A 24,565-nucleotide genomic window follows, 5' to 3' on the forward strand; every position below is an offset into this window, starting at 1 on the left:
GTGTTCATTGGTGGCTGTGAGATGCTACGGCAGGTGTGTTACCAGAGGAGTATTTTTGGAGGCAAGGCCAGGACAATAACCTGGCTATTATATGCTTCTGTTTCTTGTTTTCAATTCTGGGGTTGCCCCCTGAGATGGAACATGTTTGTAGGGCCTGTAGAAATCTTGTGTTCAGATGGAGAAGTTGTGGTTGTTACCAGGCACATTGGCACAAGTGACACAGCTTTTTTTTCCAGCTCACAGTGGGGACTGGTTAGGGTTGAATGCAAATAAAAAGGAGGAAAGATGCTGTTTGTGATTATCTAGAAGAGATGGAAACCAGACCCAAACCAGCAGTAACAGCTGTGGTAAAGTGTGACACGGGAAGGCTCTGCTGTACTTACCTTTCTTAAAAATTCAGAAGAACTGAAGTATGCAGTTACATATTCTTTTCCTCCTCACAAGTTCTACACCTTGGACTAGAGTGGGTAGTGTGACGGAAAACCAGGGATAACCTCACCACGCCTGGGAGCTGCATTGGAAAAGGGAAAAATTAACCTGACCTTTCATGTATGAGGAATTAGGGTTGGTTTAAAGTTGGAAAACAGTTGGGTTTATAGCAGAAGGTTGTCATTAGTGGTTGTTGTCCTACTTCTGCTTTTACCAAGGGAATCCTGGCACAGGTGCCAGATGATTTCATGTGAGTTGTTAAGTGGCACATCACTTCCTAAGCAGCAGCCTTGGGGTGAAGCTAATAACCTGCTTTCCAAAAAGCTGCCCCATTCAAAAACCAGTGTGGATGGATTTGAATTCCAAGAGAAATGTCTTACCTCAAACCATGTATGAAATAAATGAAATACTGCGTCAACATTCTTGATGTCCCAGATAAACCTTGAATTTCTAAATTCTTGAGAGCTTAGTTGACCATGACATACTAACCTTGTTGACACAACTAGGATGAAAATTCAGCAGTGATTCTCTCTCTTTCCATTATGAATGTTGGCTAATATTTTGAATGTGATGACTGTAGAGGCCTCTCTTAAAATTTTAATTTGTGGATGATTTAAAGGAGCTTGATTTTTAGACGACAGTCCTGAAAATCAGAATGCTAAGTTATCAGAGGATTGACCAAAAACTCTTATATTTGTCAGCTATTTCTGGAACTTTTTTCTTTTCATTTATAGACTTTAAGGAACATGAATACAAAATTTCATTTTGTTCAAAACATGTAGAATACCATTTTACCTCAAGTAAGATCAATAGAGAAAATTTTTAAGGCAAGTAAATGTCTGCATACAGTTCACTGAGGGTAGTTCACAAAGTACTTGCTTTGCACAGTAGTTTCAAGGCATTTAATTGGTCTAACAAGTGTACTGAATGGAAATGTTTATTATTATTGTCTTTAACTGCCAAGTCTTTCTTTGGATTTCTCAGCAGCAGGTGGTGAAACAAACCAGGCTCCTGCTGTATTTAAACAAGCAAAGGAAAAACTCTCAGTGAGTAAAATAATCTTATTGTTCATCTTTATAATCTCCTTTTGCCCTTATTTCACATCTATTTGTCTTAATTCAGTAAGTAATTGTGTGTTCCATTGTAAATTTGTTCGCCATATTCATTATTCATTTAAAAGGATAATTAAAACCACCTTTCCTGAATAACCTTAGAAGTCTAGTGTCAAGTGGTAGATGGTGACAGTTTGCAGATCCACAGAGGGCACACAGACTCCAAACTGCAGGACTGGAAGTCTGGGCAGCATTTTGAGCCAGGCCATTCTGTGGGATACACTGCATATCTTGGCCCTTGCTGCAGCACCCAGCTTGCATTGTCACCTTGCTGCACTGCTGCGTGTTACAAAAACACAGAAGGCAGAAGTCCTCTCCCAGGACTGCTGGATATCTCCTGGTGACCCATTCCACAGCCCAGTGTTCTGCAGGGGCCATGCCTGTGTAGAAGTTACTGGCCAGTAGAATTTACATTTACTGCTTTCAGGATGGCCACTTCCTGGGCCACTGTCTGTGCTACAATCTGTCAGATTACAACCTTGCCTTGCCTTCAGCTGCTCTACAGCCTTTTCTGCTTCCTGTGTCTGGCTCTCTTAAGGAAAGACTCCCTTGATCCTTGCTGACCCTGCACTGTTTCTGTCCCATCCCTCCAAAATCCCCAGGAAACCAATCTCCATTCACTCTCCCCTATGCAATTACTTTTGCCATGACAATGGCACATGCTAATTCACATCTGCAGCACAACACTTTGTCATTGTTATTGTAGAATCACAGAATATGTGGAGTTGGAAGGGACCCATCAGGATCATCGAGTCCAACTCCTGGCCCTGAGCAGGACCATCCCCCATTATTAACAATTAAGGATTTCCTTAGAATTTCTCTGAATTTCCTAATATATTTCCTAGTATATTCCACGGGTGATTTCTTTGTTAAACCAGACTCTCAATTCTTTGGGGAGCAAAGAACTATGTCAAATGAAGTGCTACACACTGTTTATGAATTGTAAGAAACTGGTAGTGCTGAGAGCAGTGTAACCTTTTGGAGGCTTTGGAGGAACCATGGTTTTTCAGGTCTGACCCATTCCAGCTCAGAACTGGGAAGCTGTTAGAGCTTCTTTACAAGTGACTAAGATCTGGGCAGGTTTATGGGCTGAGTCTGAGCATGTTTTATTACTGTCTTTTCCTGACAGACCAGCACTTGCACAACAGAAGCCAATATCTGCCCATTTTAAGTGTTTATGGAGTGCTCTACTACAAGCACTACAAAATCATTCTGTGAAATTATATTTCTGTATACCTTTCCTATTCCTGCCCCTTATGTTATAGCACAGATCAGAAAGCTCTCCCCTGCTTCTTTCTCTCCCTGTTGCCTTGCCTCTCTGGTTGCCACACTCACACACCTCTTGGATATTTTCTCTTCTTTTCTGCCTCTGCTTTTGTAAAGATCTCTCCCTATTTTTGTCATTTTGTTTCTTCGTGGTTTTCAGCTTTTATGTCCTTCAAGTGCAGCCTTTTCCTCTCCACTGGTAATGTTTGATCATCCAGCCTGGTAGTTTTGTTATTCATATTCAGACTGCAGTTTACACAGGACAAGTTCAGGAAAAGCGAAACAGTTCCATCTGCTGGAAGCAGCTGTGTACCTGCAGGTCACAGTGAGGTGATGAAAACCTGTGCCATGTGTTAGGAACACCTTGAAATAAAATGAGGGTTCTGCATCCCCACTTCAGCAATCCCTGAGAGTCACATAGATCTTTGTCCTCTAGACAGCTGACCCTTCCAGCAACAAATTAAAACAGAGGTCAGAGGTAATGTCTTGCTGACAGAGACTGAGTTTTCCTGCAGGGATTGAGACACAATTTCTTTGCTTGCTCAACCAGCTCTGGGCAGATTCTGCTGCTATTCCTGATGCTAAAAAGTGCCTTTGTACCTAAATACCATGAAGGAGCTCTAGACTGTGATAACCAGAGCTGTGCAGTAGCTCAAGGTCATGCCTTTTCCCCATCTGTTCTACTGACAGATCTCAGTGTTGTCCATCTTTAGCATCCACATTAGATTCATGTATTCACAGAGGACACCGAGCAATGTGAGTGACAAGTCTTTGCACTCTGACTAGAACCTTTATCTACAAGAGTTTTTCAGTCTCATTATAGGGGTAATTTCTTGCATGCAAGTTGAAAATGGTGAAAACCACAGAATGAAGATTTGGGCCTCGAGCAATGCTTGCTTAGTTCTATCTCTAGTTCAGAAAGCCAGGTGAAAGGTGCTTGCAGAATGTCTGTTTTTTGGGGCCACCCAACATAGATACCCTGCTTCCATAGTGTTTCAGCATGAATATATACCTTCATGGATATCTAAGCAAGATCCAAAGTTTCACAAATGGATGAGACCTATAAATTAAACTATGACAAACCAGTCAAAGTCTGGACAAGCCTTTGATTTGACAGAAACACATGTTCTGTAGTTTCTCTTTAAAATAATTATTCATTTGTTTTCTTCTGTTTGTTCTCATACAGTAAAATAAGTATTAGAAAAGAAAGAGGCATAAATTTGTTGCAAAACTCATTATGGGAATAGGTTCTTGCTAGTAAAGCACTTCTGTCCTGATTTCTTGTCTTGCTACTTGGTCTGGAGGATGACATCCAACAGAACTCCTCTCAGCTGTACTGTAGGACTGGAATTGCTTGATACCCAGTTCTGCAGCTCTCAATCACATGGGTGATGTCATGGATGACATTCAGCACACCAGACTCAGCTGAGTATATAGCCTAAGCCAGAGGCCTGTCAGAGCTGGACAGCGCGTTCTTTTCTCATTTTCTAGCAAGACAACTTTAATCAGCTCGCCTTTTCTGAACATTGGGAAAGTCTAGGGGATTGATTGAGATCAAATGCCAAGTTCAGTGCTAAAGTTCAGTGCAAATCCCAGGATGACAGGCCCATTGGGATTGTTCCTATGAGGAATTTCATGCTAGCATGACTACAGAGAGGATCAGGACTACCAAGGTAACACCTTTGCACTTGCTCTTTGTAATATCAGTCACACTAATGGAAGAAAAAAAGTATTTCTTAAGCAAGTGGCATTACTCTCTTTCAAGGAGATTCCTTTTTGTAAAGCAGTAAGATGCTTCTAAGTATTAACAAAGATTTTCTGTCTGTCCTGTTGGTGTTTAAGTGTTCTTTCAATGGGATATTGTCATTATTTAGTATCAAACAAGTATTTGTTCACAATAACATACCGTGTCAGCCTTTCAACCATATATGGCTCTCTTCATCCCAGGACTCCATTCTGCCAATATAAATTTTTGAATTTCTATGGAGTGACACTGAATGCACAGAGCAGTACCTGGGGTGTGTTAGAGATTTTGTCTGTACACTGTGGCAAAAAAAGGAATTACTGTTGTCCTCCTGCTGTTGTGGGAATACTGGTGTAACTTTGCTTCTAAGATTCCCACTGTTTTATTCTTGATTTTAGCCTGGAGCGATATATTTCAACTTTCAAGGGCTGTGATCTCTTGGTGCTCCTGTAGCTTTGCACTTGTTTCTAATGCAGCAGTTGTACCGGTTAAGTGCCACACCTGGCACCAGTTTTTTCCTAATAACACAAGACCAAAATAGCATCTGCAGAAAAAGGCAAATTCCTAGAATCCGTAACTCTGTCCAGACCAAGGTGGTTTCAGTCAAACAAAACAAACTGAAACTTCCATGATTTTCACATCTGTATAGACCATTACCAGACACAGGAAAAGTATTTTTCATAGCTTGGCTTTTTTTTTTTTTTTTTTGGTCCATGTTGCATGTATTTTCATTTTGTCCAGCTTCATGTTGTGTTTTGTTTGTTTTCTCATGACTAGACTGCCTCTTTGTCAAAGATTCCTGCCTCAAAGTCTAGAGCAAAGTCATTGCTTCCTCCAAGACCCAGCTCAGCTTGCTCATTAACCACTAAAAGGGCCACATGTCTGGATACAGACAGTTACTTTGTTCGGCCCTCCTCTGCAGGCCCAAGAGACTCAAAATCAGATGCTAAGGTAAGGTAGCAGAGTTGGTGAAGAGAGTCAGAGATGCACAGGTGAACTCCATGAAACACATTATCTACCCACTGAATTTGAGTAATTCTCTGCGAAGCTCCTGTGGGATAACTTACATCCAGTGGCAGGAAAACTGATTAGCAGGCTACAAGATGGATAAAAATGGAGATACTCCAGAGGAAATGTAAGTGAAGTTATAACTAGAAAGACATATCTTCTTTCTGTTGATCATATGGATGCTACTTCATTAACTGCCAAGAAGTTACAGCCATTTGCAGGTGGGTAGGTGGTAAAGAACAGCAGGACTAATTTGCCATCCAAGTCTAAAAAAATGTAATTTTTGACCTGTTAATATTCTTCAAAATCAAATTCGGTCTCCAGCATAGGAGGGTACAATTCTAATTACCAGCAGTAGGTGACAGAATAGGGCAGAATCCAAATGCTCAAGGAACCAAATTTAGTCAATGCATAGGACTTTGTGAAGAAGTTGCAGTATAAATTTAAAAATATGATTGGCAGTCCATTCCAGCTTCTCCCCGTTTACATTTAACTTGTGTTTCAAATCTACATTATGGTGAGTTAACTATCCCCATTTAAAAATTGGTTTTGCCATTGACTTACATTTTTTGTTTAATGCCATACTTGGTGTGTCTTTTACTGGTTGGGACAATCATCATGTGTCTTCAGGAAGAATGTCTGCTTATACTGGTCTGTCTTTGGCTGCACATCTCATAAGCTCAAAAATATTCTAACATACATGTCCATTGCCTTAATGGTAAAGAGGGGTTTACTTTACTCTGGTAAAGAGAAGGTATGCACTGATTTCAAAAAATAAACATTTTATTATAGAAGGAATTAAAACAGTAGGATTTATAATCCCACACTCAGGGAAAAAAAAAAAAACAAACCAGAAAAAACAACAAAACCTGTAGCTAAAAATTTATCTCCATAAGAAATTTACAAGTTAGTGTCTGAATATGCAAAAAATCACACAACACCTACCAATCTAGTGTATGGTGTATTCTGGACACCAGTAGTGCAGTTACTTTGCAGGTAAATTCACACAGGAATTTCACACTTGAGCTCTAGAGAGTTATTTTACTTTCAACTTGCACTTAAAAACCCCACTTTTTTTCCTTAGTAAGAGCCAACTGTGGAATCCATCCATATTTAGATCCAAGACTATCCCTAGATGTCTCGGGATAGTCATCAAAAGATATTTTGATGCAGTAGAGAAGCACCAGGGAGCTGAAGCAGAGCATGGAGTGTGATCGATCCCCGCAGGTTCCTGTGTGAGGAGCAAACTGGTCCCATAGGCTTAGGTTTCCCCCTCTGTGTGTAGATACAGGAAATCATAGCCCCAAGAGTGAGTTTTGAAAACTAAACCTTCCTTTGTTGTTGTGCTGTATTAGGATGGAGTAAGCAAGAGCCCCGAGAAGCGTTCGTCTCTACCAAGGCCTTCCTCTATCCTTCCTCCTCGACGAGGTGTGTCAGGAGACCGAGACAGAGAGGAGAACTCCCTCTCCCTCACAGCTTCTCTTTCCTCTTCAGTACGACGGACTACCCGTATGTTGTCCTTTTTTTTTTATGCATATTAACCTTCTCCTACTTCTCCACCTATGGAGGTGGTTGTCTCCATCCTCGCTAGATTTGTCACATTGCACAGCATCACGTGTCCCTGCCTTTGACACAGAGGAGTGGGTCTGGGGTGTGCTGTTGGAAATTAGAGCCCACAGAGTGGTTTTGTTCGTATGCCAAGTGCCTGAAACCAGGGACAGGATGCACCTGCAGTGCCCAGAGCAAAACTGCTGCCCAGACTAATTGCTGATATTAGAAAATGCCTTTGTAGGGAGCTCAGAGCTGGGTGAGGTATTTAACACAGAGCATTTACAAATAGCAGCAAGAAATAATGAGTCAAAAATTAAGCAGACAACCTGAAATATTCTGATGGATCTTGGAAAAGTGAACCTGATAGTTACAGTCATTTATTTGCTGCTTCCCAGTAATTATCTCCCTATGCTCTACTCCTAGGGTAAAATTTCTCTGAGAATTGAGATGTAAACTAGCAGTGACTCACTGGGGGCAGTTAAAATAGTGAACCAGCTTGGTTCCTTTTATGAAGTTATCTAATCACAAGCCAAAATAAATTACAGGACAAAGACAATTTACTAAATAACCCCAGAACTTTTAGCCAGGCCTTAGAACCCACATTTGGCTTCCTGCTTTCCAACAGGAATTCCTCTGTCTTCTCTCTTCAGAAACCAATCTCAGCCCTTTTAAGACAGCTTATGGGAAGTAGATGATTAAATTCTGCAAAAAAAGTCCTTTGAAATTCATAAGTGATGCTCCAAAGGTAAAATGGAGACCCATTGAAAGCAGAGTGACCTCCAGCTGCCACAGCAGCCAGCCCATTCTCCTGACCAGGAGCATTTGGCAGTGTAGTGAAGGGCTGAGGAATGAAAAATAAATATACCAGACCTGCAAGGATGTGGGGAAAAAAATAATTCCCTTTCTGTCTCAGATGGTACAGTGAGAAGCTTTAGGGTTGGTTGGGAAAGAAAGAAACCTGTTCAGGGAAATGGGAGGTGAGTGGAGTATGAATCATGTAGAGCAAAGAGTGTCTCCTGAGCCCCAGGGATAGGAGGGCATTGGTTTTGGGCCACCATCATTGCATAAACAGAATGATCAGCCAATACTTTAAATAAGAATGTGTTTAGTCCCACTGGATGCTTTTGAGAGGCCCACTGGATTTATAATTTCTGAACATTTGAAGAGTGAAAACATACATGCACCCATTTGGCATTGGGGTTCCCAGGTTTTGAGAGTTACTTTGATCTTTCTCTCCATAAGTATTCTCAGCAAAATTTTACTTTGGAGATATCTCAGCTTCTGTTTATTCATGTTTGAGAGTTAGGAGCAGAGCTGGCTGCAGAAAGCACAGCTAGACTGATCCTTGTGCCCAATGAAAAGGACTGGCAATGCCATAAACACTGAATGGAGCTGCTACAAAATTATATAGTTGGTTTTTTTTTTACTTGCATGCAAATGTAAGTAGAATGTGACTTTTTATCAAGGTTGTCTCTGGTAATGGCTTTCTTCCACAGCACTAATGAAAAATAGCAGTTGAATGTGAGGACATCTACCCATCCACACAACAGTGCTATAGCTTGTGCTCCAGTTGAGTGCCCACCTGGGGTTCATCTGCACTTTTCCAGCAATGGTATGAGAAACAGCACCAGCCAGGCACTCACAGCTTTTCATTTCAGGAATATCATCAGAATTTATACTGCTTTCTAGTTTATTGTCCAGATCCACTGAAATTGGCTGGATCAAGTCCCAAAGGTTGGATTCCAAGGATGCTTCTCGTCCTTTGCTCAAAATGGAAATAAATGTGATGATGTACCTTGTTTAGGCAGCTTTGCAGGAAGCGGAGGTGTTGTGGGAAGCACTCCTGTGTTCCAGAATGGAGAGCTCAGTCACTCTGGGGGCATTACCTCAACCCCTCATGGCAAGGTAATTCCTGGCAGGTTGATTAGCCAAGTGAGACACACAGAGACCCTTTCAAGCTGCTGTTCCAGCAGTAGCACTGCCATCTTAAGAGCTGTGTCTCGCTTGGCACACAGGGATGCAGTTTTGGGAGTACAAAGGAAAGAAGAGCTGTACTCCTGTGGCTCTAATTTTTTCTTTTTTTTCTTGAATGTAGGATCAGAGCCAATTCGTAGCAGAACGGGAAAAAGTGGAACTTCTACCCCCACTACTCCTGGCTCCACTGCCATCACTCCAGGGACACCACCAAGCTATGCCTCTCGTACCCCAGGCACTCCGGGGACACCCAGTTACTCCAGAACTCCCCACACTCCTGGGACCCCCAAATCTGCAATACTGGTACCTACTGAGAAAAAAGTTGCCATAATTCGCACTCCTCCTAAATCTCCAGCCACTCCGAAGCAGCTACGAGTTATTAATCAGCCTCTACCTGACCTCAAGAATGTCAGGTCCAAAATTGGATCAACAGATAATATCAAATACCAGCCTAAAGGAGGGCAGGTAAGGATTCTACTCTTAATGTTCACCCATATGTTATTTACTCTTTTGTGTGCACCTTTGTGATAGGCATGGGATAGGAGACATTTTGAGTTGCCTTGTAAAGCTACTTCTGTTCTCCAAATCCCTTGTTTGTTTAAGTGATGTTAAATGGCAAAGAGGACAATCTTCAGAAACTATCTTGCCATATGAAAACTAACAGTGCCTAACTGAGATCCATTAAAAAATTTCAAACAGGACTTTGCACTCCATGCCATAGATATGTTTCTGCCTGAGTCATCAGTTGCTGCTTACTTAGCTTTTATCAGTACAAACAAATAAGAGGTTTGTTTAAATCTAACCAGTTGAAAATGAATCCACATATATGTTAGCAGGATTACACAGTACATTGCCTTTTTCTGTGCCATTTATATGACATGCATTGTGATGGGTGAAGTTAATTAGGGTTGCAGCCTCCAACCTGGTAAATGCCTCCCATAGTAAAGATGGGGGAAGGGGCCAGATATTGCACTTAACTGGTTTTCTTGCTCCTGGGTTCAAATAAGCAGGACTAGGGTTTAAACTGTATAAACTGGAGGATGTATATAAGTGTAAACATAAGAATCTGTTGTAAGGCAGATCAGCATTTTCTATTCTCACTGAAAGAATAAGAATTCAGTGATGTCTTGATGTGATTAAGCCCTGAAAAAAGATTTTTTTAAAATTTCATACTTTACAGTTATGCAATGAAGTACATTTTCATAAGGGTTGCTTTTAGCTAAAGACTGAACCTGTGTGTAGGGTGGCAAAATCAAAGGCTCTCAGAATGCTTTGTGTTGGAGGTGACCCTAAAGATCATCTAATTCCAGCCCGCTCCTGTGTGGCCTTGAGCACTTCCAGGGATGAGGCATCAACCACTTCTCTGGGCAATCTGTGCCAGCGCCCCACCACCCTTACAATCAAGAATTTCTTCCCAATGTCCTATCAAAGTGCCCTCTGGCAATTTGAAGCCATTCCCCCTTGTCCTGTGACTCCAGGCTCTTGTCCAAAGTCCCTTTGCAGATCTTTTGGAGCCCCTTTAGGCACTGGAAGGGACTCTAAGGAATCCCAAGAGCCTTCTCTACTCCAGGCAGAACAATCTCAACTCTCTCTGTCTGTCTTTGTAGTAGAGGTGCTCCAGCCCTCTGAGCATCTTCATGGCCCTCCTCTGGACTTGTTCCAGCAGGTCCATGTCCTTCCTATACTGGGGACAGAGTACTCCGGGCAGGCATCATGAATCCTCTTCTCAACCTGAGGATCATTCTTCTTTGGATACAGCCCAGGACATGGTTGGTTTCAGGGGTGCAGGTGCACACAGCTGGCTCTGGTCCAGCTCTCATCCACCAGCACCCCCAAGTCCTCGGCAGGGCTGCTTTCAATCCATGCTCTGTTCAGTCTGTATTTGAGCTTGGGATTACCTTGACCCACATCAAGGACCTTGCACTTGGCTTTGCTGAATTCCCTGTTATTACAGACAGAACTCACCAAATTTTGGAAGAGGCAGTAAAAATGGAGGCTTTCATGCTAAGCAGAAGCTTTTGGAGACTGAGAGAAAGTCAGATAGGAAGTACCATCAATCTTGCTGAGGTTTAGTGCTTATACCTTCCTCTTCAGTGTCCCTGCTTGATACTCTACCAAGCAGAGTCAAAGCTAGAGCTGGAAGAGTCTTCTCTCATTTTTGAGCAAAGCAGAAATGTTAACACAGATGGCATTAAAAGCCAAAATTATGTCCAAGCAATTTGTTTTTCTAACCATTGGGAAGAATTGTTCTATCTTACAGTAGGAAGCCATCCATTCTGTTAATGTTTAAGGTATTAGAAAGCCAATGGTAACCTGATAGATATTCTATGTGATTTAGCAACAAAGAGGCAAGGAAAACAACAAAGAAGGAGGAAAAAGAATACAGCTTACCAATATCTATGCTAAAAATATAGACAACTCAGTCTTGTGCATGTAAACAATTATGTTGTATTTTCTGTGAGGAGTACCTGTGTATTTCATATTGATTCTAGACACAACTCTATGGTGAAAACACTCGGAGCCTTCAGCTCCCTTTTACTTCCTGAGTCACAGCAATGGCAATGTGAGTGCTTTATGAAAGGTTCCTTTCTCAGCTGCCTCCAGGGACAGGGCATCAGGGTAAATAACATGCTCCTCATTTGGTTGTCCTGAAAATAGGACATTCCAGAAATCTGGGTTGCACAGTGTTTCCAGATCAGATACTTATATATGTGTGTATTAGTATTGGAAGTGATAGTGGAACTTAGAGAACAATGAGGTTTGTCTAATGCTGTTTCAGAAAGAAATAATAAATGGGGTCAAAACTTAACATTGCAGCCCTGTGCCTGCTGTAGGTCTTCCAGAGAAAAAGAACAGTGAGATATTTTAAACAGTGAGACATCTCTAAGGTGTTGCTCCTGTTTTCATGGTAAATTACCACATTCAGTACTTTCCAGGATCTGCACAGTAGCCAGTTACTCATAAAGTCAATGAGATAATGCCTCAGCAAAGGTACTTCTGCCTTTATTTTGACAGGTGTGATTATTTTGCATGGGAGCTCCACTCCGTTTGCCATACTGTGTAGCAGATGTGGGTGTGCAGGGGCTCCAGCAACACAAATTCAGACTGTGCTTCTGGATTACCATTCCCCATACAGGCCCAGCTGTATGGGCCCAAAACCAGCACCATGGTACCCTGCCCTCCTCCTCTCTGTCACTCTCTCTGGACTGTAACAATTATACAAGAACCAGGAGGCCACAGCAAAATATGTTTCTTTGTAGTCACCATGCCTAGACAGCTAAATTTCCTTATCATCTCTAAAGAACTGCTCAGAGTCTTTGCTGAGCAGTGAAGGATGGCACAGGATGGCATTTCACTGCTGTGGGCATTACAGGGGAAGTCTGCTGGGTGAACAAAACGTCACTGAAGCTAAAGCATTTTTTAGTTCCAGTGGTATGTAGCCACTGAGCTGTGGGTTGGGCAAAGAGAAGCTCACTGCATTTTTCCTTTATGTCTCCTTTATGCCACAGTTGCTCAGTCTAGACAAGAAGTTTTAGGATAATTATTTTCCAGTTTCTACAGCTGAATTTTATAGGCTCTGTGAGAGCAACACATGAAAGCTAATTTCATTTCCTTGTGTCTGCTCAGTTCTTTAATGTCTGGTAGCAATATTACCCTGGCTGAAATGAGCTGTTATCTGCTATTTTCTTTTAGTGATGGTACATGAAACAAACAGAAAGCTTCTTTATAACCTGAACTGGAAGTGCTGATAGCAACAGCCACAGGAAAAACAAGCAGAGAGAAACCCAGCATATATCTGGGCAAGTTAAGTACATAAACATATCAGACAAAGCACTAAAGGAGTACAGATAGGCAGCCCAAAAGTGTCATTTCTAGACAGACTATCCTTTTACCAGTGGTCTATTTGGACCTGGCACAAGGACTTCTGTTGACTTTGAGCTGTTCTAGAGAAAGCTGCACTCTGAAACTGCCAGAGGCAGGGGTGTAAAACTGAAGAAGCCCTTGGGGATGTTTGAATGCTAAATAAATCAAGAAGTGCAGTGCTTCAGCCTGGAATTTTATCAAAAGCTCATCAGACAGCAGACTGATTTTCCTTCAGCTCTGACTTGCCAGCCACAGAAACAAAGAAAAGGGGAGAAATCATTGCACCTGTTGGGGGTTGTGTGAGTGTAGTGTGTGAAGAGAATGCTTTTAGGGGAAGAAATAAGCTAACTTTGCCCTGCATTAAGCTCCTACTAGGAGCAGATGGCTTGAAATGTGATTTAATTGGTATTCTGCAGTGGGGAGAAATGAGGGCTTCTCTGCTCTGTGATGCAGCCAGGAGGTGGTTGTGTGGTTTTCTCTTTATGGTTCAGTTTGGTGAAATGGATCATTACTGGCAAAGCTCAGAGGCAACTTGCTCATGGGTATGTCTGCTGGGCTTCAGATGGATTTTCACACTGCATCAGCTGTGGAGGAAATGCTGTGCTTTCAAAAGTAACCCATTTGCATCTGTTATTTCTCAGACAGCCCAAGGGGAGCATAGGGAGCTGGGAGAGGGTGTTGGAAATCTGTTTCAGATGCCAAGACTGATTTTTTATTGGCTTTTTTTGGTTCAGATTTTTGGTTTTCATTTTGAAATTCTGTCTATGGATGTGGTTGGTACCATATCAGAGTGCACAGAAGTGCACTAATTGAGTCTTTTCATTCCTGGCAAGGCAGAATATTTATAATGCTTCATGGGCCAGCAACCAAGGATAAAACTAACCTAGATTTCTCTTAATTTTCTCTTAAAATGTATACCTAAAATCTCAGCCACGGGCAAGAACTTCAGTGGATTTGAAGCAGCAGAGCATCATCAAAGTGAGTGGAGCTGCACAGACTAGAATTACATGCATAAGCTTTAAAATACCACTAATTATAGTGCGAGCCAGGCACCTTGTAAGAAGTAAGATGACACATAGAAAAACAAAATCTCTAAGCCATGCTGAAGAATGCAATGTTCCTTGAAGGTTTTAAGGAAGATTTTCACCATCTTCCCTAAACTGTAGAAAACAAAGTGCAATTAGTAATGAGTCAGAAAGTTTGAGCAAATTGATGACACCACTATTCAGCAGATGCTTTCCAAAAACCACAGAAATGCTTGCAAGGAGAATGGGCTTGTGCATTAGGTGACAAAATAGACTGGCACTGGTAAGACATCTCAGAGGTGGGCAGAGGGGGAGGCTTGAATAGGTATCTTTTGTTAGCTTCAAAATCAGTTTGGATTGATGCTGAATTGATTTTTTTATTGCCTTGTCTTCTTTTATATATCCTCTGTGTTCTTTACACATAAATTTTATCTTGGTTTGAAAAGACAGGTATCTACTAAGGAAGGGAGTATCCTCTCTTGAAATGGAAAATATAAACTACCTCCCTCTGAATTACTATAATTTTGAAATTAAGGGGCTCCTGGGCAAAGATATGGGAGTAGGAATAACAGTTCTTTATTAGGAAAAATAAAAATAAAAATAAAAATGCAGTAATACAAAATAACCACTAACAGAGTCCCAAAAAACACTACCAGAACATGCCCTGGCACCCTGTGAGTCAGGGAGGTGGCAGCAGTCCCATTCAGTGGTGGCTGCAGCCCTCCTGCAGTGCCAGCTGTGGTTCTGCTGGAGCAGGGATCCTGACAAGGTGGAGTTTTCCTCTGAAGCTCCCGTGGTGGTTTAGATGGGCCTGGTCTTCCTCTGGGAATGCAGGGGGAAGAGAGAGGCTGCCTGTGGTGTTCCAGAAGTCAGATTGTATCCAGGTAGGAATGCTTGGCTCCTCCCCCTGGGCAGAGCATCTCCCAATGGGATGATGGAATTTTCTCAGCCATGCAGGGACACTCACTGGCCCATGAACAGAAGAGATCTCCTGGAGGGAGGATTGGTTGTGGGAGAGATAAAGAAAACTGCCCCAGCTGGTTTTAACAGGTGGCCCACTTAACAGAGGATAACTGCCCCACCTGGTTCTAGCAGATGGCCTTAGAATACACACCCCAGCCACATCTTACGTTTCCAACCTAAGACAATTTGTAGCTCTGTATCCTATTACTGTATTTGTAGCCTATCTCCAGTACTTTTCCTGACCCTACCTGATAAACAGAAAGACAAAACACATTGCAGAGGTTCCAAGCTGGGGGTCTGAGGTTGCTATCCTATCTTGGTTCTTCCTGGGAACCAAGGTTGAGACCAGCTCTTCGAGACATATTTTATAAACAGTTTAGTCCCTATCTAGAGGAGGGGGAATTTGAAAAAGAGTTGAACTGGGGGGATTACCTCACCAACTATGCTTCTAACTGGAGATTCTTGTCAGATATGCTAATTTGTAAAACCTATTAAAATGTATGCACTTTATGCTGTGTGTGCATCTTTGGCATTTTCCACCTGACAAATTGTGCATATAAGGATTGTGAATATAAGGATCCTTATAAAGGTAACCCCTTTGTATCACCCTGTGTCTGGCTCATGATTTTAGGACCAGTGAAAAGGCATCAGGATGGCAGGAGAGATTCCCCACCAACACACACCCCAGACCCCGTCATCATGATTTACAACCCTGTCTGCAGAGATCAGTGGGCTTCTGGCATGTTCCCTTCCTCAATGTCAGCGTGCCGGGGTGCAGTCAGTACAGACACAGACTGGTCTGGTTGGTGCACCAGAGCTGAGCACCTCCTGGAGAAAGGGAGGTCAAAAATTCTCAGTTAACTTCCCCTTGAGGTGGCATTTTATAATTCCTTCTCCTGCTGCTGTTTCACATGTCTTTGCCTCACTTTATGAACACTCATGACTGCCCAAAATCTGAAAGTCTGTAAGTTATATACTGCTGGTGCAATGGCTGCTGAAGAGTGTCTAGAAAGATGGTGGAGAGCAAGGCTTCACAAAAAGTGCAGTCTGAGCTGTTGCTGGGTCCCACTCTCCTTCTAGCACATCATGTAACAACATAGTTGAATCAAAACCATTTAAGCCCAAGTTGAGAGGATGTTCTTGCACAGGTCAGTGATGAACATAAATAAGCTTATAAGGGCCAAACTTGGTGCCTTCCCCAGCCAGAGGCACGCGAGGCAGCTGTACAGGGAGGTGTGGGTTGACATGGAGCATGGCTGCTGTTACATGGTGTAGCTGAGAGACTGGGAGGCAATTGTTTTCACACCACTGGCTTCACACATTGGAATAAGTTTGTACATTTGTCAACTCAACAATTCAAAACTGTAAAATAAGTTAATCTCTGACAGTCTGTTTTTGCTTTCTTTGTACATTCCCAGGTCTGGGGATTTGCAAGACATTTGAAGGGATTTGTTCGGCACTGAAAATTACAAATTCACCAGTTGTTAATTGCAGATCTATAAATGTGAAGAGAAATTAGGAGTTTTGAGTACACCTTCAGAACTCTGTCAGAGCTCAAACCTGTAATTTTTAAGCTTATGAAATTTAGAATTTTGGCTGAAAATTGCAGATTGGACAGAAATAACATCTTGCAGCTCCAGTGTTCCGACTGCACTTGTTTAAAGGAAGGCTTGCCTGAGTACAGTCTGTACAGTTAAGCCTTGAATTATTCTGGATGAAAAGCTAGATGTTCTTCCTGACTCATATTTTAGAAAAATTAAGCAATCACTGCCAGCCTTTAGCAAGTTTCAGAAGGGCTTTTTTGAGGAAAGGTGTTTGGTTGCTAGAAATGAGCAGGGAATTAGGACAGAGTAACATCACTGCAGTACCCAACCCATCTGTAAAAAGTGCACCCTGCCTGTGAGGCAAACTGTGAACCACAGTCAGGAGGCTCCCAAGCAGTCTCATGGGCTCTAGCCTCTAAGAGAACTTCTACCCACTGCAGTAGCCATATGTGTCTCTCAGTTTTTTGTAGGCAGTGAGCAGCAGTGCCCTAGTTTCTGCCACTCAGATGTTCAGTCTAGGGCTGAAGGTGCCACTTTCTGGAGGATTCAGTATCTTTGCACCAACTACAGTTGGCAGTTTAAGCAACCAGTTCCAATTCTTAGCTGGCTAACGTTAGAAGAGTCAAATCCCAGCTGTGACGGTACCATGTGTTGTACTCTCAATAATAAGTATGGGGAGAAACTGTATTTTTTTTTCTTAGAGTAGATTGAAATTACCAAGCTGTAAATTCCTGTGAAAGTCTGAGTTATCCCAGCAGCAAGCTCAGCAAAGGAGGTGTTTCCAGCTGAGCTCTAAGCAGCCTAAATTTTGAGAAATAAAATGAGAAAGGTTGTTGTTTTGGGAATAATGGTCAGGGAATACATAATCTGCATCTAAGTTGTTTCATCATATAATAGTGAAATGCATGGTAAGGTTAGAAAAAGTATATTTTGCTAGACAGGAAGCACAGGAAAGAAAAGAATAGAAGGTTTTATATTGGAAATTTGCATTTGAACAACAAATAAATGCTAAGTGACATATCTTCTGAGTGTTGGGAAAGCCAGCTTCCGTGAAGAGATGACTGCAAGATATTTTTGAAATTGTACTGAACAACCTAATTGTCTCCATTATACTGGAGTAAAGAAATTCCAGAGGTAGTGGCTCAAAACTCATCTCTTCTCAAAGACTTGGAAACTGATACCTGATGCTCAGCACTTGATATTTGAAGCTAATAGTACTCTTTCCATGAGTAGGAACTCTTGTGCCAAAAATTTAAGTATTGGATTCTGAATTATAGCAAAATCTGTTAGTTTGGTTGTTGCTGGGGTGTTGTTGTTGTTAAAGGGAGTACTAAACCAAGGATTTTCTGTTTTAGGTGAATTAATTGTACTCCCAGGATTTTTTTAATTTGGTGTGAATCTTCAATACTTTTTTACAATTCTTTTGATCAGCTCCCCAGCTTTAGTGAGGAGGGTGATTGCAGAATGTGCTACAGTTCATCTGACAGGGATCTTGCACTTCCTTGAACTCTGTTAAACTCAGCTGTTGACTATTGACTGTAAACTCTTTGGCATGGAAAATGGTAATTTAATTTTGTACTTCTAGCACAATTATGCAGACCCTCTAAGTATTTGTCCATAGGCCTTTCCTCCCCTGATTGGTAGGGACATGCCTTGTTCAGCATGGCCATCTCGTTCATTACTTTAGTACAGTGATGTGAGGGTGGGTATAAAGAAGATTGTCAATCAGCCACTCTTGTCCTATGCAAGGATTCAGGACTTGGCTGATCACAATATTATCTGCTCAGTGTCTGCCTCTCAGTATGTTTTTAAAAGTCAGAAATGGCTGTACCTTGCTCACCCTTTACTAAGAGCAGGGTGAGAATGGTACATTATTTTGCCTATGTCCAGCACAGCCTTTTATTTTGAATATCACTAAGCTTCTGGACTGGCAGCCTTGCTGGTGTGTGTATCCACTTATTCCAGGAGTGCAAAGGCTGAACATCATCATAAGCCCTGTCTGTAGGTGTGGAAAATCTGAGGCACAGTCTTTCTCTTCAAGGACTTTACTAGGCTGAATAAATAACCTCTGTCTCCTTTTCCTCTCTCTGTAGCCTCTGGCAGGAGCATGAAGATTAATATCAGCTGTCCTTGGCAGCAGATAAATTTGGAAGCACTTTGAACTCTCTCTTGATTCTAATCAGTTTTTAACCTTAGTTCTGTGCAAGATCAATTCTTTTCTCACTTAAATACCTGTGTTAACCTGGAGATCAAACACTGAAATAATGTCTAGCTCCTGGGATATAGCTTAGTCAAAGTGTTGTGGTAAATAGAAGGAATCTTTTTTTTTTTTTGATAAGCTGTTAGGAGTCTGGAAGTTTTTCCCAGTGTCACAGCTCCACAGCATGTTGAAACAGCAAGTAGAGCCAAGCTAGAGTATTTTTAAATGCTTTAGGCAATATTTGTGGCAGAGCTTCTCAGAGGCTCTAATTGCAAGGCACGGAGAACATAACCCATCATTTACTTGGAAAAAATATTCAGAGCCTGTAATATCATCAGCATCACAATTTTTGTTCTTCAGATATCTGCTTCAATGTATACCAGTGCAGTATGCCATAGAAGGGAAGCTGTTTATTGACTCTGCCCAGATGTTGATAAGTTAGGGGCTTTTCCTCTTCTTGTGAAAACCATCTGAACTGAATTATTCTAGGCAGCAATGGAATATAATTCTTTCTCTTGCATAAGCAGCTTTTGGACATTGGTGCTGTCCTTAGCAGTGAACTAAACTGCTAAACACAACTGAACTAAATTCTCTTAGGAATTTCTCTGCCTTCCTCTCAGTGTTTCTACAAATTTCTGCTCATCACGAACACAGTGGTCAAGTGCTGGCAGAGGAAGACCTGCAAACTGTTGTACATGGAGTCTTTGAAATCCAACTCATATTCTGTTTAACAGGAGGCATGTATCTGACTGGAAGATTCACAGGTATTGTGTCTCATAGCCTCTCTTGGTCTTCTTGTTGCCAGCAAGCTTAACCAAAAGTATTCCCTGTGCTCTAGTGTAGATATTTCCCTTAGACCACAACCCCAGTCAGGCCACTGAAGGAGAAGGAAGGGAACTAGCTAACTCTGCTGAGTGCAGAGCAATATATGCCTTGTCTAAATTAACTCTGAGAAAAATACCTTCAACACTTGTTCTCCTTGCAGGCTATGCATAAATGCTCCACGTTGCCCAGAGCTCTCACAGGCAGTATTCCAGCTGCATGGGTGGGTGTTGGAGCGCACTCTCCCAGTCCTGCTGGGGACTCTCTGGAAGCAGTGGGAGTCACTGGGGCCATGCTGTGTGCATGTTGGCACACAGTCTGCCTTGGGCTTCAGTTCTGGACCATGGCTGAGGAATCATCAGAAGACAGAGTGAGAGGAAGGCCTGTCAGACTTCCAGGGCTTCAGACAGAAGCCAGTTTTCTCTTGGGCAATGTGGGTTTGTGGCAAGCATAAACATTGCATTGTTTGTAAGGCTTCAATTTTCCACTGTGGTTTAATTACACATCATTATGACAAGAGCTGAGGAACCTCAGCTTCATCTCAATCCAAACACTGACTTCCAGGCCCTTTCCAGCATACCTGGGCAAACCAGTATTGCATCAGAAGAGAAGGTACCCACTTCATACTGGCTGGTCAGAACATGGGTTACAAGGGTCTCTGTCATGACATTATCTTGTTGGGATTTCAAGGGAGTGTGAATAGAAAGCAGTTCCTGTTTCTGCCACAGATTTTCATTTTGCCACACACAAAATGTTCCCTTTCCTGAATGAGAGCATGAGCGGGCTTGATCTTTCATTTAACTTTCAGCACAACTGAAGTGCATATATGTGCATCCCTACCACACCTCCACCCACTCACAAGATGTACATACACATTTGGAACACAGAGAACCTTCCTGGTGAGTCATTGTGTTTGTGCTGCCTCTGTTGCAGGCAGCTGTATCATCTAATTCCTTTCATCAAGTGCCATCATGAAAGTTTGCCATTTTCTTGTAGCTGTGCTCCCTCACGTGGCAGTTCCAGAGCCTTCTTGCTCTGACAGTTAAAGATTTCCCTCCAGATGCCAGCTTCAAATGATTCATAGCCAGTTTACATCCTTTGTTTGCAAACCAAAGTTTCTCTTTAGCCTCAGTGGTTCCTGTCCCTTTCTGGTAAGCTCTCTCTCCTGATTACAGTCTGATTCCTCAAACAAAACTGCTCCTGCAGTCATGCTGGCTCGCTGGCAATCTCAGCCTTTCTCAACTCATTTGGAACTTGTTGGACAATTTCAACCCATGCTGCTGGCAAGGGAGCAGTGGTGAGAAATACAGGTGGTCCCTCCACACAGTGATGGTTGTTGAGAGAGTATGGAACAGGGACTCAGCATAGCACCATCACTGGGGTAAAGGCAGTGAACTCAGCCCTTCTCCACAATCAGGGACAGCAAACCTTTGGCTGGTTGTGTATTCGCCTGTCTGTCCAGTCTAGCAGAACTGGGAGAAAGCTTGGGACGAAATGCTGGCTGGAAGTGATAGGGCTTGCTGGAGTATACAGGATGGATGAATGAAGCAGTATAAGCCCTTACCTGCAGGAAACAAAGCCCTGTTCATTTGTAGAACACTTAGTTATAGAGAGTGGTTATGATTTAAATATGTGCAGGGACACTGATATATCTCACGAAAGGGAGAAACAAATCATCAGGGAAACCTGAATCAGTTCAGTTCCTCCCTGTGCCAGATGAGCAGCAGAATGCATGCATGTCCCTCAGCTCTCTCCAGCCCTTAGCACGGGACACAAATGATGCATAGGTCTCCTGCTGGCCCTGCCACACAGGGGGATATTTCACCCAGTGAGATAGAGAGATAATTGAGATGATAGGTTCTTTATATATCTGCTAGCCGGGTCCATGGGCCATGAGACTCATTAACTGTCAGACTTCTGAGTGCAAATCAGCCTTTAGGCACTCGATCAAAGGCACCCTCTCAACTTTTCACCTTGCTTTGGCTCCATTTTAAGCTACAGGCCCCCAGTGCAGAGGTCTTGCCATGACCAGTAAGTCAGCATTTTCAGAGCAGATGCATCCCTGTGGCCATAGCTAAGAAGTGCTGCTGATCTGTCGCTGAGAGATGTGCTCAGAAAGTGCCAGGAAGGCTTTCTTTCTGTTTTGCCTAGTTGTGTCTGGCCAGAAGCTCTCTGAGAACCAGATCTGAATACACATCTGATGTGTGTTTCTGTAACTGATGTGACATGTGTCTCATATAGTAGTGGGGTACATTTTTAAACAAATATTATATTGAGAGAAAGCACAAGCATGAAATTCCAAAGGCATTTGCTTTCATGTTTCAATGTACATTAGTTTATTTGGACAGAAAAGCAGATGGAAGGGGGAAAGACAGAAATCAGTTTGACTATTGAAGATGCCCTTCTGAAGGTGACCCACCAGTTATGTGGGGTTGGCTTGTGCTGTCATCACTGTTGTTGCTGAGTATGCCATCACACCAGATCTTTATCAGTTAAAGCAAGGGTTTTGCTTTAAACTAAAATATTTAAGTTAAAAATAATCTTAACATTCTTGATTTAGTTGTTATATGTAATAAGAAGGATCCATGGAGCAGCTTGCTATGAAGAACTTCATATTAGCTGCAAAGAGTGACCCTCTGAACATTTCTTCTGAGAGTTTACTGGATTTAAGTTAAAGGTGCACTCCAGTATTAGAGGATTCAACTCACTATCTAAATGTGCTGTTATCCCCACTGCAGCAGCCAAAAGCTGCAAAACCTGATGCCCCTGTAAGAGGGCAAATAGTCTTTTCCTAGTCTGGGGAGGTGATACACAGAGGGAGTGATTTATCTCAGATTTATCAGGGAACCTGGGGCAGTTTGGGGACCTGAAGCCAGGAAGCAGAACCTTCACAGGGTTCTGCTTCCTCCCACTGACTACTTCAGCTGTTTTGGTGCTGCTTTGTGCTCCCAAAGTGGTGAGAAGCTGCAGTAAGGAACCTCAGTGTGCATTTCCCTCTGTCTTAACTTGATATTGATATTAACTTTGTCATGGGGGTCAAACACGGGACAGCACAGCCTGCCCTTGACAGAGTTTGCCTCCAGGCACTGTCCAATGCCTGCAGTGGCTAAAGTAACATATTAAAAATGTGGACTCCTGGCATGTGTAAGGGAGGCTGGCATCATCAAGGGAACAGCAAAGACCTTACCTTGTTTTGGGAAGAGACTAAAAGCGCAGGGGAGAAGCACAGTGCTGCTAGCACTAGAAAGTAATTGTGCCCAATCTGGCACACCAGATTTCTGGCAGGCACCAGAAATCAAAAAGTAGTGATTGCAGCTCTGGGTTTCCAGATGCTGTTGTTTTCTGCCTTGCCCTGTAGTAGATGACAGTAAAGAGAGGGAGCACTATGGAACTCTGACTAGTTTAAGTAATTTTGTTGCTCCCCTTTCATGGCACTCTGAGGTCTGTTCGATGTATGTAGCTGCTGTTACAGCTGTATGGCAGAAGGTGGGTTGAAACACCTCAGGATTTCAGCCTGTGCCTGTGCTGGCTGGATCTGTGATTTCTGCTGGAGTGCTGAGCTGTAGGAAGGTGTGTTCCCATCTTCTTGTGGCCCGTTCAGCAGAAATACTGAACATTACTCAATAGACCCGAGGACAGGCTGTCCAAAGACTAGGCCCAGTCCAAGCAAGCATGGAGTTCTTTAAATTTTTCAGGGAAAAGCCACCTCTCATACCTCCCAGTATAGAACTGTACCCTTTGTATTTCACCACCACTTTGTGAGGTAGAAAAAGAGCAGCACAATATATTTTACAGATGCTGTGTGAACATTCAAAGCACAGATATTGACAGAGTTTATTTTCTCACATTTCAAAGTGTCAGAAGAAGGAGTCACTGTAGGAGGCAAATTGCCCTGGTTTCCTTGTCCTGCACCCCCAACTGAGTGTGTGTATGGTATGTAGTAAGTTGCCTCCAATTCCTTTTAGGTTAGGATTTTAAACAAGAAGATCGATTTTAGCGATATTCAGTCCCGGTGTGGTTCCAGAGATAACATCAAACATTCTGCAGGGGGAGGAAATGTAAGTAAGCCCTGTGAACAGGCACTTCCACTGTGGTGAAGCACCTCACACAGGCAGAACCCTCTGTCTCCCTTCCTCTGAGCACTGCTTTCCTTCTTGCTGCTGTTTCACATGTGAGTTTGACTACCATGTCTGGGAGTCGAGTGAGCCCTGTGTATGCAGTGGTGGCCTCCTGATCTTTCCCCACAGAGCACAACACATTTTCAGAACTTGTACAGGGAAAGGAAATGATAAAAGAAGGGTTAACTCTAAATGATAAAAGAAGGGTTATCTCTAAATGCCCAAGTGAAAGTGCAGTGGTTCAGTGCCTGTCTTTCATGGGAGCAGCCCAAGTAATTTCCAGAAAGAAGACTGCAGCTCAGTGAGACTCCAGCCTTCCTGTTGGGCATTTTCCACGCATCAGTCCTTCCTCAGCTAACCTTTCAATTATGTGCATTCAGCAGAGGGGAAGAAGAAAAGTAAAACAAAAGGTCAAAGAAAGCTCCTAGAAGAGGGTATGATCAGCCAGCATGCTGAGTGCTGATGTCACAGCATTATTCCAGTATAAGAAACTGAGGTGGCCCAGGGTTTGACCAGACACCTGCTGGTTTTATTGGGCACACTGGAATAGCTTAAGGTGGCTATGACTGTCCTGATAGGAATGATCACCCCTCAGATGGGAAGAGCTGATGATGTGGGCACATCTGATCAAGGCAGGGTCAACGCAGCAGCCAGTGCTGGCCTAAGTCACTGGTGGTTTGGTGAGCAAGCCAGTGGCATTGCAGTTACGCTGGAGCTCCTGGCTGGCCTGGAGGGCTGTGCCTTCTTGGGGCCTGCCAGCTCAGTGCCTTGGCTGTGGGCTGCATCTTGGAGCTATTTGGGAGCGCAAGCAAGACAGGAGTGTCACTCTGTGGCTGTTCCCAAGCTGGGCTCAGCACAGCCATAGCAAGGTGGCAGCAGGAGGAAGGAGGGTGCCTGACCTGCTGCTCTCCAGTGAGCACTGAGCCAGCTGGCTGAACCTCAACC

General features: G+C 42.8%; 1 protein-coding gene across 50 annotated transcripts in view; it reads left to right on the top strand.

The window, feature by feature from the left end:
• Positions 1-24,565, top strand: part of MAP2 (microtubule associated protein 2) — a 234,233-nt gene that overhangs the window by 203,668 nt on the left and 6,000 nt on the right. For 32 of the 50 annotated variants that reach the window (XM_068196476.1, XM_068196477.1, XM_068196478.1 and 29 more), the window contains 5 exons: positions 1,414-1,475; positions 5,329-5,502; positions 6,915-7,068; positions 9,206-9,549; positions 23,468-23,560. In XM_068196476.1, the coding sequence (XP_068052577.1) occupies positions 1,414-1,475; positions 5,329-5,502; positions 6,915-7,068; positions 9,206-9,549; positions 23,468-23,560 (827 nt within the window). The remainder of the gene's footprint in view (positions 1-1,413; positions 1,476-5,328; positions 5,503-6,914; positions 7,069-9,205; positions 9,550-23,467; positions 23,561-24,565) is intronic. The other 18 variants (XM_068196521.1, XM_068196523.1, XM_068196520.1 and 15 more) reach the window with 5 other exon arrangements.

The sequence above is a fragment of the Anomalospiza imberbis genome, chromosome 7, assembly GCF_031753505.1.
Source record: "Anomalospiza imberbis isolate Cuckoo-Finch-1a 21T00152 chromosome 7, ASM3175350v1, whole genome shotgun sequence".
In the NCBI taxonomy this organism is placed as follows: domain Eukaryota; kingdom Metazoa; phylum Chordata; class Aves; order Passeriformes; family Viduidae; genus Anomalospiza; species Anomalospiza imberbis.